Source organism: Brassica napus, chromosome A2 (genome assembly GCF_020379485.1).
Source record: "Brassica napus cultivar Da-Ae chromosome A2, Da-Ae, whole genome shotgun sequence".
Classification (NCBI taxonomy): Eukaryota; Viridiplantae; Streptophyta; class Magnoliopsida; order Brassicales; family Brassicaceae; genus Brassica; species Brassica napus.
Genome location: NC_063435.1, coordinates 12,293,000 through 12,308,362, shown reverse-complemented (window position 1 = coordinate 12,308,362; position 15,363 = coordinate 12,293,000). Strand labels below are relative to the sequence as shown.

At 33.6% G+C, this 15,363-nt stretch overlaps 3 protein-coding genes and 1 long non-coding RNA gene across 4 annotated transcripts; 2 read left to right on the top strand and 2 right to left on the bottom strand.

Annotated features, from left to right (window-relative positions):
- Positions 1 to 2,177: 2,177 nt before the first annotated feature.
- On the top strand, positions 2,178 to 3,756 carry LOC125587405 (protein TIFY 10B-like). The gene is made up of 5 exons (XM_048757819.1): positions 2,178 to 2,437; positions 2,622 to 2,790; positions 2,891 to 3,144; positions 3,241 to 3,298; positions 3,398 to 3,756. The coding sequence occupies exons 1-5, from the start codon at positions 2,281 to 2,283 to the stop codon at positions 3,480 to 3,482; spliced, it is 723 nt and encodes a 240-aa protein (XP_048613776.1). The 5' UTR covers positions 2,178 to 2,280; the 3' UTR covers positions 3,483 to 3,756.
- Positions 3,757 to 4,521: 765 nt separating this feature from the next.
- LOC125587403 (mannose-1-phosphate guanyltransferase alpha-like) lies at positions 4,522 to 7,772 on the top strand. The gene is made up of 15 exons (XM_048757812.1): positions 4,522 to 4,738; positions 4,925 to 5,022; positions 5,097 to 5,197; positions 5,283 to 5,361; positions 5,439 to 5,499; positions 5,573 to 5,619; positions 5,695 to 5,787; positions 5,865 to 5,955; positions 6,052 to 6,100; positions 6,182 to 6,295; positions 6,794 to 6,941; positions 7,010 to 7,102; positions 7,170 to 7,238; positions 7,328 to 7,370; positions 7,448 to 7,772. The coding sequence occupies exons 1-15, from the start codon at positions 4,678 to 4,680 to the stop codon at positions 7,546 to 7,548; spliced, it is 1,248 nt and encodes a 415-aa protein (XP_048613769.1). The 5' UTR covers positions 4,522 to 4,677; the 3' UTR covers positions 7,549 to 7,772.
- LOC111206367 lies at positions 7,609 to 9,364 on the bottom strand. Its single transcript, XM_048757815.1, has 3 exons — positions 8,971 to 9,364; positions 8,777 to 8,837; positions 7,609 to 8,671 (listed from the first exon to the last, which is right to left on the bottom strand). Exons 1-3 carry the CDS (start codon positions 9,049 to 9,051, stop codon positions 8,241 to 8,243), a joined length of 573 nt encoding a protein of 190 aa, XP_048613772.1. The 5' UTR covers positions 9,052 to 9,364; the 3' UTR covers positions 7,609 to 8,240.
- A 4,756-nt stretch (positions 9,365 to 14,120) lies between these two features.
- Positions 14,121 to 14,524, bottom strand: LOC125587402. Its single transcript, XR_007323677.1, has 2 exons — positions 14,401 to 14,524; positions 14,121 to 14,320 (listed from the first exon to the last, which is right to left on the bottom strand). It is a non-coding gene; the product is annotated as an uncharacterized LOC125587402 (long non-coding RNA).
- Positions 14,525 to 15,363: the final 839 nt, after the last annotated feature.

The following is a 15,363-nucleotide window of genomic DNA, read 5'->3' as shown; positions in this document are numbered from 1 at the left end:
ATATTGATTCAAAATGATAGTTATATTTTAGTATATTAAAAACCCAAAAACTAACCTAAAACCGAAACAATATTTTTTTTCTTTTCTTTTTTTTTGAAAAAGGTTTTCATATTTAGATTTGTTTTTAAAATACAAAATACAAGTAGTAAAATAAACATAAGCCCACAAACGCACAACTACTGCATTGTAGACGCTTCATGGAAGTCACCAACCGAAAAGGCTGGGATAGGATGGTCCTTGTTTAGCAAAGAAGGCATCTCTTGGCTCCAAGGAAGTTCTGCAATAGCTCCTACCAACTCGCCCTTCATAGCAGAGGCAATGGCTATGCTGCTAGCTGTTCAACAACTCCATACTTTGGCTTACAAGGACGTGGTAATTCTAGGTGATTGCTTGGAATTAATCAAGAGTTTGCAAGTTATTTCAGGAGAGCAACTCCACAAGCAACTTCAGATCAATGAAGCCTACTCTATTCTCCAAGATATAGCTTGCGTAGCTGATAAAGATAAGTTTATATTCCACTATGTACCTAGAAACCAAGTTCATGTTGTTGATCAATTAGTCAAAAGAGCCAGGATCACAAATCAAAATTATGTAATATCCTGGATGAACTGCTAAGCCATTGTAATTCATGCTTAGGCTTTAATGAAATGAAACTGTTGACAAAAAAAAAATAAATAAATAAACATAAGCCCACTAAAGCCTCTAATGGGTCCAATTACATTTCAGAAAGAGCAGAAAAACCCAAAACAGTGGCTCAAACTAGTGGAAACCCTAGCGCCGCACAACCAATCACTGTTGGTGTAGCTACTACGACGAAGGAGAGAACCAACCAGTGACTGAACCACCACCTAGCTCTGAGACGGAAGACACGCCACCGAGAGAGACCCGCAGTCACCGCAGGCGAAGCACTACAAAAGGGTGTTCACTTTAAGGAGCGTGTGGTAGAGCAAGGAGAGAGAGAGCAGATTGGCCCTGAAGCCTTAGCCCAAGAACAGCCACCTCCGGCTCTCCGTTCAAGTACCCCCGCTGTCCTCCATAACGGGATCTTACTAGACAGAACCAACGGGTCGGGCAAACTCCACTCTAAAGAATTCTACTGCCGCGTCCACGCCGACTGATGAGAGAACCACCTCACTAAACCTGCAAAAACAAACAACGCAACCACATAGGATCGGAGAGACAACCGGAACAATGAGAAACCCCTGATAAAACGAAAAACTGGAGCCGTCCTCATTGATCCAGAACCGCAGAGTGACCGCCGCTGGAGAACTCTAAAACAAAAAAAAAATCCACCGGAAAAACTAGATTCGCCACCAAATCTGCTCAGATCCGAAAATAAATCGAGAGGAGATACCCGAGAGCAGAGAAAGGAAGAGAAAACTCTGCTGGGCATCCCTCGCTGTCACCGACCAGAGGGGTGGAAAACAAAATTGGAAAGTTTGTGGTCAGAAAGAGAAGAGAGAGAGAGGGGAGATAAAAATATCTTAAAACCGAACCGATATCAAGATTAAACATATAAAACATCTTCTTATCTTAAAAAATAACGAAATTAATAATTTTATTATGTGCAAGACGCAGATTATTTCCTAGTTATCTATTATTAGACAATCAAATAAACAGTCTAGATTAAAAACTCAAGTTTAAACTGGTCGAGTGACATCAACTTCATTACTAACAGAATGAAATTCAACACAGACGAGTACATCATGTCCCAAATTAGTTCTTACGACTTACGAGTACTTGATTTGTTGTACAAGTTTTACAATAAGGAAAAAAACGTAATTACAAAACGTGATTTAAGGATGAGTGGGTCATAGTTTATACAGCAAGGCCACTGGCCTATTGTGTAATAGAGGTTTTGACACACACACACACGAGAATTATTTAAACTGAGATTTGTTTTAAGTGACACAAATTTCAGGTATTTAATCATGCATGTTGATGAACCTTTTTATCTATTAGATATTTAAATAAACATTATTTTATGGCTTTTCTGTAGGATCGGACGTGGCGTGGATGACGGTGAACTCAAAGACACTGTCTGTCTGCCGTTAGAATAAAGGCATTTAATAACAAGACATGTTTTAAATGCACTATTTTTTTTTTTGAAAGAATAAATGCACTATTACTAGTAATAAATTTATTTATTTATTGTATCTGCAAACAGCGAATAAAGTCTTTTATAAAGAGAGAGGTCCCCATTGTCTTCCTCGTCACAAAACTCACTTTACACAGAGACAAGACAGAGAAAGAAAACCCTAATTTTAAGGCAGAAGAGCGATGTCGAGTTCTGCCGAGTATCGGGAATTTTCTGGTCGGAAGTTACAGAAGACGCCGAGCTTCTCACAGACATGTAGCCGTTTGAGTCGTTATCTCAAGGAGAAGGGTAGCTTCGGAGATCTGAGCTTGGGGATGACATGCAACCCTGACGTCACTGGTAAACCATAGATCTGTTTTTTTAAAAAAAAAATTTGTTCTGATTCTGGGATTGAATTGAAAACCGGTTTACATGTTGACCGGAAATTGAATCAAATAGAAGAACCGGTTCTGCTTTGGTTATTACTGCATGTCATGTCTCTGTGTGTGTTTCTGAGAGAGATGTTTCTATGTTTGCTTTGTAGGAGTTTTTGCTGTGTCACGTCAGCCAACGATGATGAATCTCTTCCCTTGTGAAGAAGCTTCCCCTACTCAAGACGTTAAACCAACGCATAAGGTTCCTCGGCAGTCAAGCTTTTCTTCTTCCTCTTCCGCTGGAGCCAAGGGAGAAGTCGAGAAGATCATAGAGACTAAGTATGTTTTGTTATCTGTTAAAAACAGTGATAAAGCATCAATCATCTGATCATGTACTATAAGCTAAATTTGACTAACTTATTTGTTTAATCTTGGACAGATCTGTGAAGGTGGAGTCTCAATCTGCTCCATTGACCATATTCTACGGTGGACAAGTTATGGTGTTTGATGCTTTTCCTGCGGAGAAAGCCAAACAAGTCATTGACTTGGCTAACAAAGGAAGTGATTATGCTCAAAACATAGCCAAGAACCAAAAGGAGATTGCTTCTACTACCCCAAATCCAGTTCCTAGCCTTGCAAAAACTGCAGCAGCACCAGAGCTAGTCCAGACAAACACGTCTTCCTTAGCATGCGGTATATATATTTCTCCGGCCTGTTTGGTTCTGTTTCAGGGCTTTTTGGCTTTTAGCTATAGTTAACTAACTTTCTTCTCTGTTTTTGGATTTGTAGAACTTCCAATTGCTAGAAGAGCTTCGCTTCATCGATTCCTGGAGAAGAGAAAGGATAGGTCAGTGCATTTTTTTTTGTGAAAACATTTGCTCCATAATTTAATGTGTTGTTAAAGCAAGTTTCTAAAATATCACACTTGTGACCTTCCTTATAACAGGATTACATCAAAGGCACCGTACCAGATAGACGGTTCAACCGAAGCATCTTCCAGGCCTGACACATCTTGGCTAGGTTCTCAGTAATCTTGACCATCTCTAAAGATTCTGTTGATGCTTCCATCGTTTACAGATATCAAGCTCCTCACTTGTTCATTATTTATATAAAATTGATTTTCACGCCTAGTCGTTTTGTTTGTTCAATGCACCATCAGTAATATCTGTTGTATCAATGTGGTCTTCTATTTTTTTTGTGGGTTTAAACCTATCTGCCGATCTCAACATTTGGTTGCAACTTTTGTAAGAAATATCAGTTCTGTTTTTTTTTTGACGGCTTTAATATCATCTTAATTCAAAATTACCAGCTAGTTGCAATGAATTTTTTTCAGAAATAATAACTTTTATAGAATATACAGTAAGGTAGTGGAGTAGATCAGACCATGGGAATTCTGGCCCGCGATAGCTTTTAGGTTCGGTCTTGACCGTACAAAACAAAATGTTTGATCCTCCCAGATACAACAAGTTGGTCCAAAAAGATAGATAGAAAGGTGTGTTTGACAACGGACCATATACAACAAGGTGCATATCCAGGGGCATTATTGATTAATTACACCAAGAATCAGGATGATCAAAAACTTTTAATATAGTGTTCTTCAGATCTTAATTTTGTTACAACGCTTTTTTTAGTTTCATCATCATGAGATTAGAGTATTTCCAATTTTACTCTATTTTCAAAATCAAATTTCAACTTTTACTTTCAAAATAGAATAAGATCATAATAACATTCAATACTATTATTTAATTAGTCTACTTAGAAAAGAATAATACATTAGAGATCTTTTTAACCTCAAAACTGACAGGATGCAATATTATATTTTCCAAATATTTTTTTACGTTGAGAAGTATTTAAGTTTGGAATTAAAATGGAAGTACATATACTAAATTTAATATATAACTTTTCATTAAAAAGTATTTAATACATTATTATATTTACTAAAATACTGGTGATGTATAATAATAATATAAAATATTATAAGATCGTTTTTTTTTTCAAAATAAACTGGACATCAAAACTTTTTTTTGTAGGTTAAAAAATAGAATGATAATTGTTTTAAGAAATATATGTAATTCTCTTGAAACTATGATGCTATTCCAAATACGAATATCCCGTTCGATTAGATCTTCTCATTCAAAGACTTCTCCTTTTAAATAAAAAAAATCTCTCCGACAAAATATAAATCTTTCGTGCTTCGTCTAGTGTGTGCGAGGTTCTGTTATAGAGATGGGGAGCTCAACGGAGGAGAAAGTGGTGGCTGTGATCCTTGTCGGTGGTCCGACCAAAGGTAAAACCACTTAAAGACTTTGCCTTTTGTCAATGCCTGTGATATTTCGTTTGATCTCTGTCGAACTCCTTAGATTCAGATTTGTGTGTTTGAGCATAGCCAATACGTTTCCTTCTTGTTAAGACAATTCTGGTCCGAATGATTTACGTGTGTCTGATTCCGTTCTGGATCTTGGATCCACCACAGGTACTCGATTCCGACCATTGTCCCTGAATATTCCAAAGCCTCTGTTTCCCATTGCCGGACAACCAATGGTGCATCACCCTATCTCCGCTTGTAAAAGGGTAAACCTTTGACTTTGACTCTGCCCTGATCTCAAACTTCAGATCAATGCATCATGATCTGTTACTCTCTGCAGATTCCAAACCTAGCTCAAGTTTATCTTGTTGGCTTCTATGAGGAAAGGGAGTTTGCACTTTACGTCTCTGCCATTTCCAATGAACTCAAAGTCCCTGTCAGGTTTTTGATCAAACTCTCTCCTCTTCTTGCATCTCAAGTATCAGTTTTGCTCATCTTTGTTTTGGGGTGGTTTCTGCATTATTAGATATCTGAGGGAAGACAAGCCACATGGTTCTGCTGGTGGGTTGTATCACTTTAGAAACCTAATCATGGAAGATAACCCGGTTTGTATCACTTTTATGAACACCAAAAGTGTTTCTTATTCTTCATATCTGAGTTTTTGTGTGTTTCTTCCTTGCAGTCTCATATCTTCCTGCTTAACTGTGATGTTTGCTGCAGCTTCCCCTTGCCTGAGATGCTCGGTATGTACTCTCTCTTTTTTTTTTAATGCGCATTGAAACATCCTTCTTACTCTTGATACTTTGACTCTAACAGAGGCTCATAGGAAATATGGTGGCATTGGAACTCTTCTAGTCATCAAGGTTTGGGATTGAGTATATAAGTTTAGTCTTTTATTTTTTTTAATCAAATGTTGATTCTGTGTTTTGTTTTCTTAGGTCTCTCCTGAATCAGCAAGCCAATTTGGAGAGCTGGTTGCAGATCCAGTTACTAATGAGCTGCTTCATTACACCGAGAAACCAGAAACTTTTGTATGTACTTGTATCACTGAGATGACTTCAGATCTTTAGCATCTTCAAATTCTAATGATTTATCTTGGAACATACAGGTCAGTGACCGTATCAACTGTGGTGTTTATGTATTCACACCTGAAATTTTCACTGCTATAAGAGATGTTTCCTCTCAAAGGAATGATACAGGTAAAAGCATTAACTAAGATCTTACAACATAGTATATGCTTCCTTCTCTTAGTAGTACGCAACATCACTTCTTGTTCCCTTTTGTTTTTGCATTAGCGACTCTGAGACGTGTTTCCAGCTATGAAGCTCTTCAACCAGCAACAAGGTTTGTTGATTATCTCTTCATATATAACTGGAATAGCCTTTGAATTTGAATCGATATGTTTTCCACCCTTTTTTATAATAGGATCCCGGCAGATTTTGTTAGACTGGATCAAGACATCCTTTCACCTTTAGCTGGGAAGAAACAGCTCTATACTTACGAGACTATGGATTTTTGGGAGCAGATTAAATCTCCTGGGTATGCCTTTTGCCTTGCCTTTCCATATACTTCTTTTAAGCTTCAAGTAGTGGACACAAATGTTTAGCAGCAACTAGGCCTACGGGTTGGAGTAGTTTGGTTCAACATAAATTTTACAGAATTAACCCGAAATAAAGTTTGATTCGGTATTGGTTAGTCTGTTTTTTGAAAATTTACCGCCAAAGTTTTTGATTATGGTTATATTTTAGTTTAATTTTGTTAAAATTGTGGATAAATTCGGTTATTTCCGTTTGAAATTTGGTTAGTTTTGTTCGGATTTTTAGCATGGTATGGTTATAATTTTTTTTTTTTTTTTAAGAAAGACAAAGTAACCGATTGCTGAACTGAAAACCACAGTTTTTTTTTTAGAAAACCTACCGAATCGAATAACCGAAAATTTTGGTCGGTGGGTTCAGTTCGGTTCAAAATCGTAGCCTTAGCAGGAACTGAAACAGGGAAAGTGTTATGTCGTTGACTTATGAGTTGACTTTTGCTCAGAATGTCGCTGAGGTGCTCGGAACTTTATCTATCCCAGTTCCGGTTAACCTCTCCCCACATGTTGGCTAGTGGTGATGGAACAAAGAGTGCCATAGTGATTGGCGATGTTTACATACATCCTTCTGCAAAAGTACACCCAACTGCAAAGGTAAAAGTAACCCTCTGGTGTTGTCCCTTGTTGAAGCAACTTTTACATTCTGTTTTGTGTATTAACAGATTGGTCCCAACGTCTCAATCTCTGCAAATGCTCGTGTTGGACCCGGTGTGAGGCTTATCAGCTGTATCATCCTTGATGACGTTGAGATCATGGTATGTCTTCTTTACATTAATGACTAAACTTCTCTTGAGGTTGACTCTTGAGTGACTGTTTACACAGGAGAATGCAGTGGTGACAAATGCTATCGTCGGTTGGAAATCTTCAATCGGGAGATGGTCCCGTGTCCAGGCATGTTTCTCTCCTCTCCTTATCCTGTTTATGTTTGGTGTGTGCTTTACAATCTTGAACCTGAAGTTATTACTTTGTTGATTACACAGGCTGAGGGAGTCTACAATTCCAAACTTGGAGTTACAATTCTCGGTATTCCTCATTTCATTACAGACAGACAGCAAAATCTACTTATAGACAGAAAGCTAACTTGAAATATAATGTTTCAGGAGACTCGGTGGCAGTTGAAGACGAGGTTGTGGTGACCAGCAGTATTGTTCTTCCAAACAAGACTCTTAACGTCAGTGTTCAAGATGAAATAATCTTGTAATTGGAGAAAAAAGGAACCAACCCCAAGGGGAGCCAATACCATCTCCCCCCCAAGATTTGATGTTTACTGGTGAACTCATTCACATTTATAATTTACATCAAGAACTTTCCAACTTTGTATCAGATAGTACCATCACCTATACTCGGTCACAGCTACTGTAAAAGGCACTGAAGTTTTGGCTTATGATAGATAATAAAACACTTGTTTAGTTTGGCAGTTTCAAAGACAGTGTTCTGATCCATTCTAATCATAATACTTAAGCATCCACCCTTCCCTTCTCAACCAATTTGAAGAATCCAGTGCAGATAATGTCTACAAGCTTCTGGAAAGTACCATCAAAGTCACAACAGGTCAGTAACAAGTAACAACACACAAAGCCAAATACATAACTCATTGCTCACAACTTCATTTAAGAACCAATCATTTCCTCTGTTTTTGTTATATCCATACAACCATTTCCTGAATTGAATAATAGAGAACACTGTAACATGGTTTTATTTCTATGTACATGATTCACAGCGTATGTAATGGAATGATATTTTCCGAGATGACAACCTAAACAAAAACCCACAAAGCTATTGTTCCTGGTGAAACTGAGACACACTTAAGGCAACAAACAAAAAGAAAAGAGAAAAACCTATTGACGTTTCATGAAACTCGTTTCTCCATAATCTTCTTTCTCTCTCGATCTTTTAAGCACTATCATTAAGTGCTTGAAACGATGAAGACAAAGGGATTGGGTCACCACCACGTCGCTGGAAACTCACTTCTCCGCTGTTACCACTTGTCTGTTTCTCATACTTCTTCCTGCAACCTGGGCAAACTCGGGTGCTTTCATTGATATTGTTATAGCAGAAGAGACACATCTTATACTCGCAAGAAGAACATTGTTCGAAGAGTAGATCCGTTGCATCCATCTTTTCAGCGCAAACGGGACAATCATCACCTTCTTTCTTCTCATCAGTACCCTTTTCTTCTGGTGAAGGAGGTTCGGGCTTTTCAGTTGTAGAAGTAGACTCGCTTGGATCTTCTTCTTCGTTGAACATGCTTAAGGCGTCGCTGTAATCATCATCGGTAGAGTTGTCAAAGAGAACAACAGTCTCATCGCCGTCTTCAACAGTCCCTAACATCATAACAAACAAGACATCAACATTCATTCATTCATTCATTCACAAGATTGTTGATCAAGAACTGCAAATGAAATCAAGTTTCTCCACGTCAGACATACGTTGTTGACGGCGAGCACCATCAACCTTGCACTCATGTTTCAGCTTCCTTAACATATTCGCCTGCAATCATCAAAGAGTCAACAAACATACAACATCCCATGACGACGATTCGCAACAAGAATTCTCCTAGAAACTATTCAAGAATCACGATGAAACTACGAGTATCTCTTCGCACTCGAGTGGGAAAGCTCACCTTTCGTTTCTTGAAGACATCTCTCGTGATGGGAGAGCCATGAGAGAGTTGAGAATCGTCGGTGATGGAATCAGCAACCATGACTATCGAAAGAAGAAAGAACACCGACGCACTCGCTCACAGAGTTGTAGTGTTGAAGAAGTAGCAAAGCCCTAATCGGAGAAAGAGAGAGAGAGAGAGAGAGAGAGGGAGAGATGGAGAACTGAAACTGAAACTGCTCTGGCTACGTTCCTTGTAACCCAAGCCTCTCTCTGACTCTTGTGTGTGTGTATTATATATAAACCCGGTTATGCTCTTCAGAAAAGTTCACCCCGGTTTGATTGTGTAGTCACGTAGGTTTACTCCGGTTTGATTGTGTATTTCCGTAGCGTTACGCCTGCTGTTTTTTTGATTGGTCATTATTATGGCAAAAACGACGTCGTGTCCCTGGAGTGTGACTGTGAGTTATATATGGCTTTTTGCCCTACCGATTCAACCTTGCACTGCAAGGCATAAGACTGAGTTTTTTTTTTTTTTTTTTTTTTTGGTCAAATGCATAAGACTGAGTTTTTCCATTACTATTACAAGGTACTTCTCCTGAATATATGACCATATTATTTTGTTTCTATTATATTTTAAAATTGTCTTACATTAATCTTTTTTTTTGCTTAACAGTTTTACATAATCTTAGAGTGATATAATAATCTTATTTATATGCAGAAGCGATGTTCCAAACTGTCAACTAAGTAGCCAACTTTTGTTTTTTTTTTAACACAACCATTTCTAACCCATCCCTATTTTCATTTATATATACTAGATCCTTTCTCCGCGCTACGCGCGGATAATATATTTTAATTTGTTACATTTACCATTTTTATTTGAATGTAAATTTTTGTATATTAAATTATATATAACTAATTTTTAAATTCGATTTTTTATATATTTTTAGTTTGAAGTAATTATTTTTATTATATGTAACACAATTAACTAATAAAATATGAAGAATCAAGTCCGAGATTTTAGAGTTATGTAAAAAAAAATTATGTATAGAACATAAATTATATTCGTTTAAAAGATTGAAATCTCATCTCGAATAAATTCACGAAAAGAAAAAGTACTCCAATAACATACTTAAAATATAAAATCCTCTTTTAAAAAAACGTATTTAATAATATTTTTTACGTATAATAGTTAAAAACTGACAATTGAATATCGGTCTAGAATAATATTTTAATATATCTAATGGTAAAATATTAATTGTAATAAACAAATTTTGAATTTTGTAATATTACATGAATTAGAAGTCTTTAAAATCTAAAATCTATTTTATTAACATAATATATTTTTTATTCATTTATTTTTTTTACATTACAAAATATTGCTTTAGTTTTATTTGTATATTAATTTTTTAATAATTTAGTTTCTTTTAAAGTAATTTTAAAATTATCAAGAATATATTATATTTAAAATTATTTATTTAAATATATCCAAATATAATGTCTCATTTTTATGTGTGTTTGCGTTGAGCATATTTAATTTGTAGTTTGTATATTTAATAACACCATGTTGCGTGCCGTTCTATAGTTTTAATAAATGTGTTGTCATTTCATTTTTATTACTACTAACATGATTTTTTAGTTATCAGTGATAATATATTTTTAACGTTATGATTTATATTTTATCGTATATTTTCTAAATTTTCATGCTGACTTTTTTTAGAATCATTTTAATTGGATAATAGATTTAAAGATGTAAATAAAACTGTGTATGTTGTAAATTTAGACTTTTTAGTATAACTGAGCACTATCAATTATGGAAATTATATTATGATTTTATTTTACTAAATTTTTCTTTCTGTTTTTCTTTTTTTTATTTTTGTATTTTTACAATTTTATTGTCTTATTCTTTAATTGCAGAGAATTTGTATTTCTAATTTTTGTTTCATATATCTTAAAAGTCTTCGGTTGATTTTTGTTTGTTTTCTTTCTCCAATTACAATGTAAAGTTCGACCATTTTGAGAGTAACATAATATTAGATGTTGATTATCTCACTCCAATTAATAATGCACAGAATGAGAGAAATTTAAGGTGATGCCACTTTACAATTTTGTCCTCATATCTATATAGAGTTAGTTTATAGATTAAGCTATTTATTTCAAAATGTAATCAGTTTTAATTAAAATCTGTAATATTTAAAAGATATTACTTTAGAAAACTGTCATTTAATTTATAAATTTAATCAATTACACGGTAATTTACATAATTTAATTGGCCACACAATATCCAATAAATATAAAGTTACATTGAAATATAAAAACAATTTATATAGTGAAACAAAAAATACTTTTAAACCATTATATTTCAAAACAAACAAAATATTCAAATTATATTGAAACATTAGAATAGTAAGAATCAGAAAAGCTGAAATCTCAACATTGATCATTTACGTCGGCCATATCTTAAACCATCTCCAATGTATTCCTCTATTTTTTTTCTCTGAAATAGAGGTATTTCATAATAGAGATGAATGTGTCTCCGATGTATTTTTTTATTTTCTCTCCTAAAAAAAATATTTTTGATATATTCTTTTCTAAGTTTTCAAATAATATTTTTTATTTGTAAAAGTTGAAAACCAGCCCAATTTATTTTAGTATTTTATAAACTTATGATATTATTTACACTAAATTTGTTTTACAAACTATTATGTAAATAAAAAAATATAATTATATTCATATAAATAACATATTTCACTAAAAAAATGTTTTCGGTTATAATTTTTTAAGTAAAAAGTTAAAGGATCATTTTGTAAAAGCAAATAGAGGAGGTGACATGGCAAAAATATAGTTTCTCATTGGCCGATTAAATTCGCCTACGTGGACACTTTATCTGAGGCTTATATCCTCTAGTTTCAATTAAAATCTGTAATATTTAAAAGTTATTATTTTAGAAAATTGTCATTAATATATAAATTTAATCAATTACACAGTAATTTACATAATTTAATTGGCTACGCAATATCCAATAAGTATAAAGTTACATTGAAATATAAAAACAATTTATATAGTGAAACAAAAAAATACTTTTAAACCATTATATTATAAAGCAAAGGGAAAATTCAAATTATATTGAAACATTAGAATAGTAAGAATCAGAAAAGCTGAAATTTTAACGTCGATCATTTACGTTGGCCGTGGCTTAGACCATCTCCAATGTATTCCTCTATTTTTTTAAAAAAATACAGGAATATTTTCATAATAGAGATGGATTTGTCTCTGATGTATTTTTCTATTTTCTCTCCTGAAAAAATATTCTTGATATTTTCTTTTCTAAGTTTACAAATAATACTTTTTATTTGTGAAAGTTAAAAACAAACCCAATTTATTTTAGTATTTTATAAAATTATGATATTATTTACACTAAATATTTCTTTACAAACTATTATGTGAATAAAAAATATAATAATATTTATATAAATAATATATTTCACTAAAAAAATATTTTCGGTTATAATTATTTAAGTAAAAAGTTAAAGGATCATTTTGTAATAATAAATTGAGGAAGCGATATGGAAAAAATATAGTTTATTCACTAAAAAAATATTTTCGGTTATCTTATATATTAAAACAGAAGTCACAACCTTAATTCATGTGTGATTTTTTTAAAAATGGACCTACTGGACCTATTCCTAGAAAATCATGTTACATTTAATCTCTAGTCTTATCATTTAAATATTGGACATACCAGAATTTTTAATTGGGATATCAATAATTAGATTTAAACAATAGATGATCCATTAGATTTATAGATAGTGTAAATTAAATATTTATAATTTAATATTGTAATACTATACCTTCATATGTTAATTATTTAAATATTTGTCGATGTTAACTTTTAAAATTATAATTTTTTTTAAATAACAAAAATCATATTATCTAACAACGATTAACATTTACTACCTTAAACCAATGAAAACAAATTTAAAATTATATAGTTCATTTTAAAAATTAAACAAAAACTAAATTTTTAATTATTTACTCGATGATATAAATCCATGTAAATAACGATTTTAATAAAGAAATAATAATCCAAAAGTATATATAGAAGAAGATACAAATACATGTGAAAGTTTGAAACAATCTATTCAATGAAAAAAATATACCGTAAACTTATTATGTTTTAAAAATTGATAAACACATATATATTATAATATATACCAATTTAGAATTGACAACAAAATATTTATATAAAAATAAATGATAACAAAAACCCGCGCAGTTGCGCGGATCGAGATCTAGTAATTGTTTAAGTAAAAAGTTAAATGATCATTTTGTAAAAATAAATAGAGGAGGTGACATAGCAAAAATATAGTTTCTCATTGACCGATTATTTTCGCCTACGTGGACACTCTATCTAAGGCTTATATCCTTCTTTTATTACTTACTATGGTTCCGGGCTACGACCGGGTTTTTTTGTTTAAATTTAGTTTTGATTATATCTTCTCAATGTTTATTTAGTATATAAATATCATGTATAAACTATAAGTAGCTAGACAGTTATAAAATTATATTTTGAATGTCCTAGATCATTTTGGTGTTGGGATGTGTTATATTTCTCACATAACCATGAGCGCCTTAGGACATTCTATAAGACTTGTTCTTGGTCATACGTGTCATTGTTGAGCATCAAGCTATGACTCCTTGTTCTTGGAAATAATGCCAACACTAACCGGATGCTCAACGACAGATATACAATCTCTGATTCCATTTATATACCTGCACCTTTTCATCTGAAATCTGAGTTTTATTATGTCAACTATTGTTGTGTTTTTTGTAGGTCAAGGAACTAAACTCAAATGTTGCTCTTTTAAAGAAGTACGTCATGCCATTTGCTTTTTTTTGTATTGCTGTCGAAGATATGTATACAATTGTTGGAAGTGTTGCTTGTTATTATGTTTGTGGTTGTCGATGATAATAAGGATGATTTTTTTACAGACCTTCCTCTTCTTATAACATTCCTTTTTTTACATGGAAGAAAATGTCTTAAAAACTTCTAGTATGGCTTTTTATTCTAGTCTTTGAAACAAATCAACAATGACACGCAGTTTATTCTCCAATTATATGAATACACCTACTTACCTAGAGTACTTACCGGGTCCTTGTCACTTTCAAACATAACCAACATCAAAAACTTATTTATAGAGAAAACTCCATGGTGGATGACTTTCATTAAACACTTGAGAGGGGAAGAATATCACTACTATACATGGAGCTATGCCAGCTGAAAACTTCTGTCAACAGTATATTGACATTGCCACTTACTTATGGATAAGAGATTGGCGAACCCGAGCACCTGTACCATCACCACCTGCTACCTATCATCATCATTATTGCTACAAACTCAACAAATTCAATTCTCATTGGTAAATGTTAAAAATGTATAAATATTACACACCATGATCTGCATCTTTTCTCTGCATTCTCTTGCACAATCATCCCCTTTCGCTGCAAAGGTCTCAAAAACGCCAAACCTTAACGTACAAAATCATGGTGTTTCACATCTGTAAGATTATCCGAAGCAAGTTTTCAAGAAACTGCTAGAGTTTTAGCAAAAGCTGCTCTTCGGGGTCGTATCGATTGGTTGAAAGGCCTGAAAGAAAATGTTGTTCTAGGGGGTGTGATCCCCGCCGGGACCGGGTTCAACCAAAAACCTGTAAATGTATAGCTACTATGAGCTCACAAAGCATATACAATTAACATAAAAGCAAGCAACAACAATGCAAGTTATAAACAACAATGCAAGTTATAAAGTTTGTCTTTTCATGGTAAGAAAAGTTGTAGTCTTGTCAAGTACCATGAAAATTTGACACACGAATCAGAATTTTTAGAGCCAAAACAATGTTTTCCGCCTAGAATCAGAGAAAGATAGAACACTAAAAATCTCATGGCTCTCAAACCCAGATAGATTCTACTTGTACCATATCCTTTAGAACAGAGTGATTCCATTCACTATATAAACCCAAATCTAGTGAAGCAGACTAAAGACCCTATTCATATAAGGAAAAAAGTAGCGACCCAGAACTATAATTAAATTCATTTGAACCAACATCAAATCTAATTGAATAGTTAAAAAATGGTGAGCTCGAAAGTTTTGGTCTTTGACATACATCTGATTAGGGGTGGGCGTTCGGGTACCCATTCGGGTTCGGGTCGGGTATTTCGGATTTTCGGGTATTTCGGTATAGAGGTGTAGAACCCGTTCGGGTATTTCTGTACTTCGGGTCGGGTCCGGGTATTTTTAGTTCGGTTTCGGTTATTTCGGATCGGATTCGGATATTTAGATTTTGATGAAAAAAATGAAAATTTTCATTTTTCAAATTTCTTGTATTTAAATATATAACTTTTCACTTAACTATTT

Bases quoted from the DNA above. Each gene is read 5' to 3' on its own strand.
- LOC125587405 (XM_048757819.1), top strand. From the start codon at position 2,281: ATGTCGAGTTCTGCCGAGTATCGGGAATTTTCTGGTCGGAAGTTACAG. The intron at 2,438-2,621 runs GTAAACCATAGA...TTTGCTTTGTAG, and splicing joins ATGCAACCCTGACGTCACTG to GAGTTTTTGCTGTGTCACGT. The intron at 3,145-3,240 runs GTATATATATTT...TTGGATTTGTAG, and splicing joins CACGTCTTCCTTAGCATGCG to AACTTCCAATTGCTAGAAGA.
- LOC125587403 (XM_048757812.1), top strand. From the start codon at position 4,678: ATGGGGAGCTCAACGGAGGAGAAAGTGGTGGCTGTGATCCTTGTCGGT. The intron at 5,023-5,096 runs GTAAACCTTTGA...TACTCTCTGCAG, and splicing joins CTATCTCCGCTTGTAAAAGG to ATTCCAAACCTAGCTCAAGT. The intron at 6,942-7,009 runs GTAAAAGTAACC...GTGTATTAACAG, and splicing joins AAGTACACCCAACTGCAAAG to ATTGGTCCCAACGTCTCAAT.
- LOC111206367 (XM_048757815.1), bottom strand. From the start codon at position 9,051: ATGGTTGCTGATTCCATCACCGACGATTCTCAACTCTCTCATGGCTCT. The intron at 8,838-8,970 runs GTGAGCTTTCCC...TGATGATTGCAG, and splicing joins ATGTCTTCAAGAAACGAAAG to GCGAATATGTTAAGGAAGCT. The intron at 8,672-8,776 runs GTATGTCTGACG...TTATGATGTTAG, and splicing joins TGGTGCTCGCCGTCAACAAC to GGACTGTTGAAGACGGCGAT.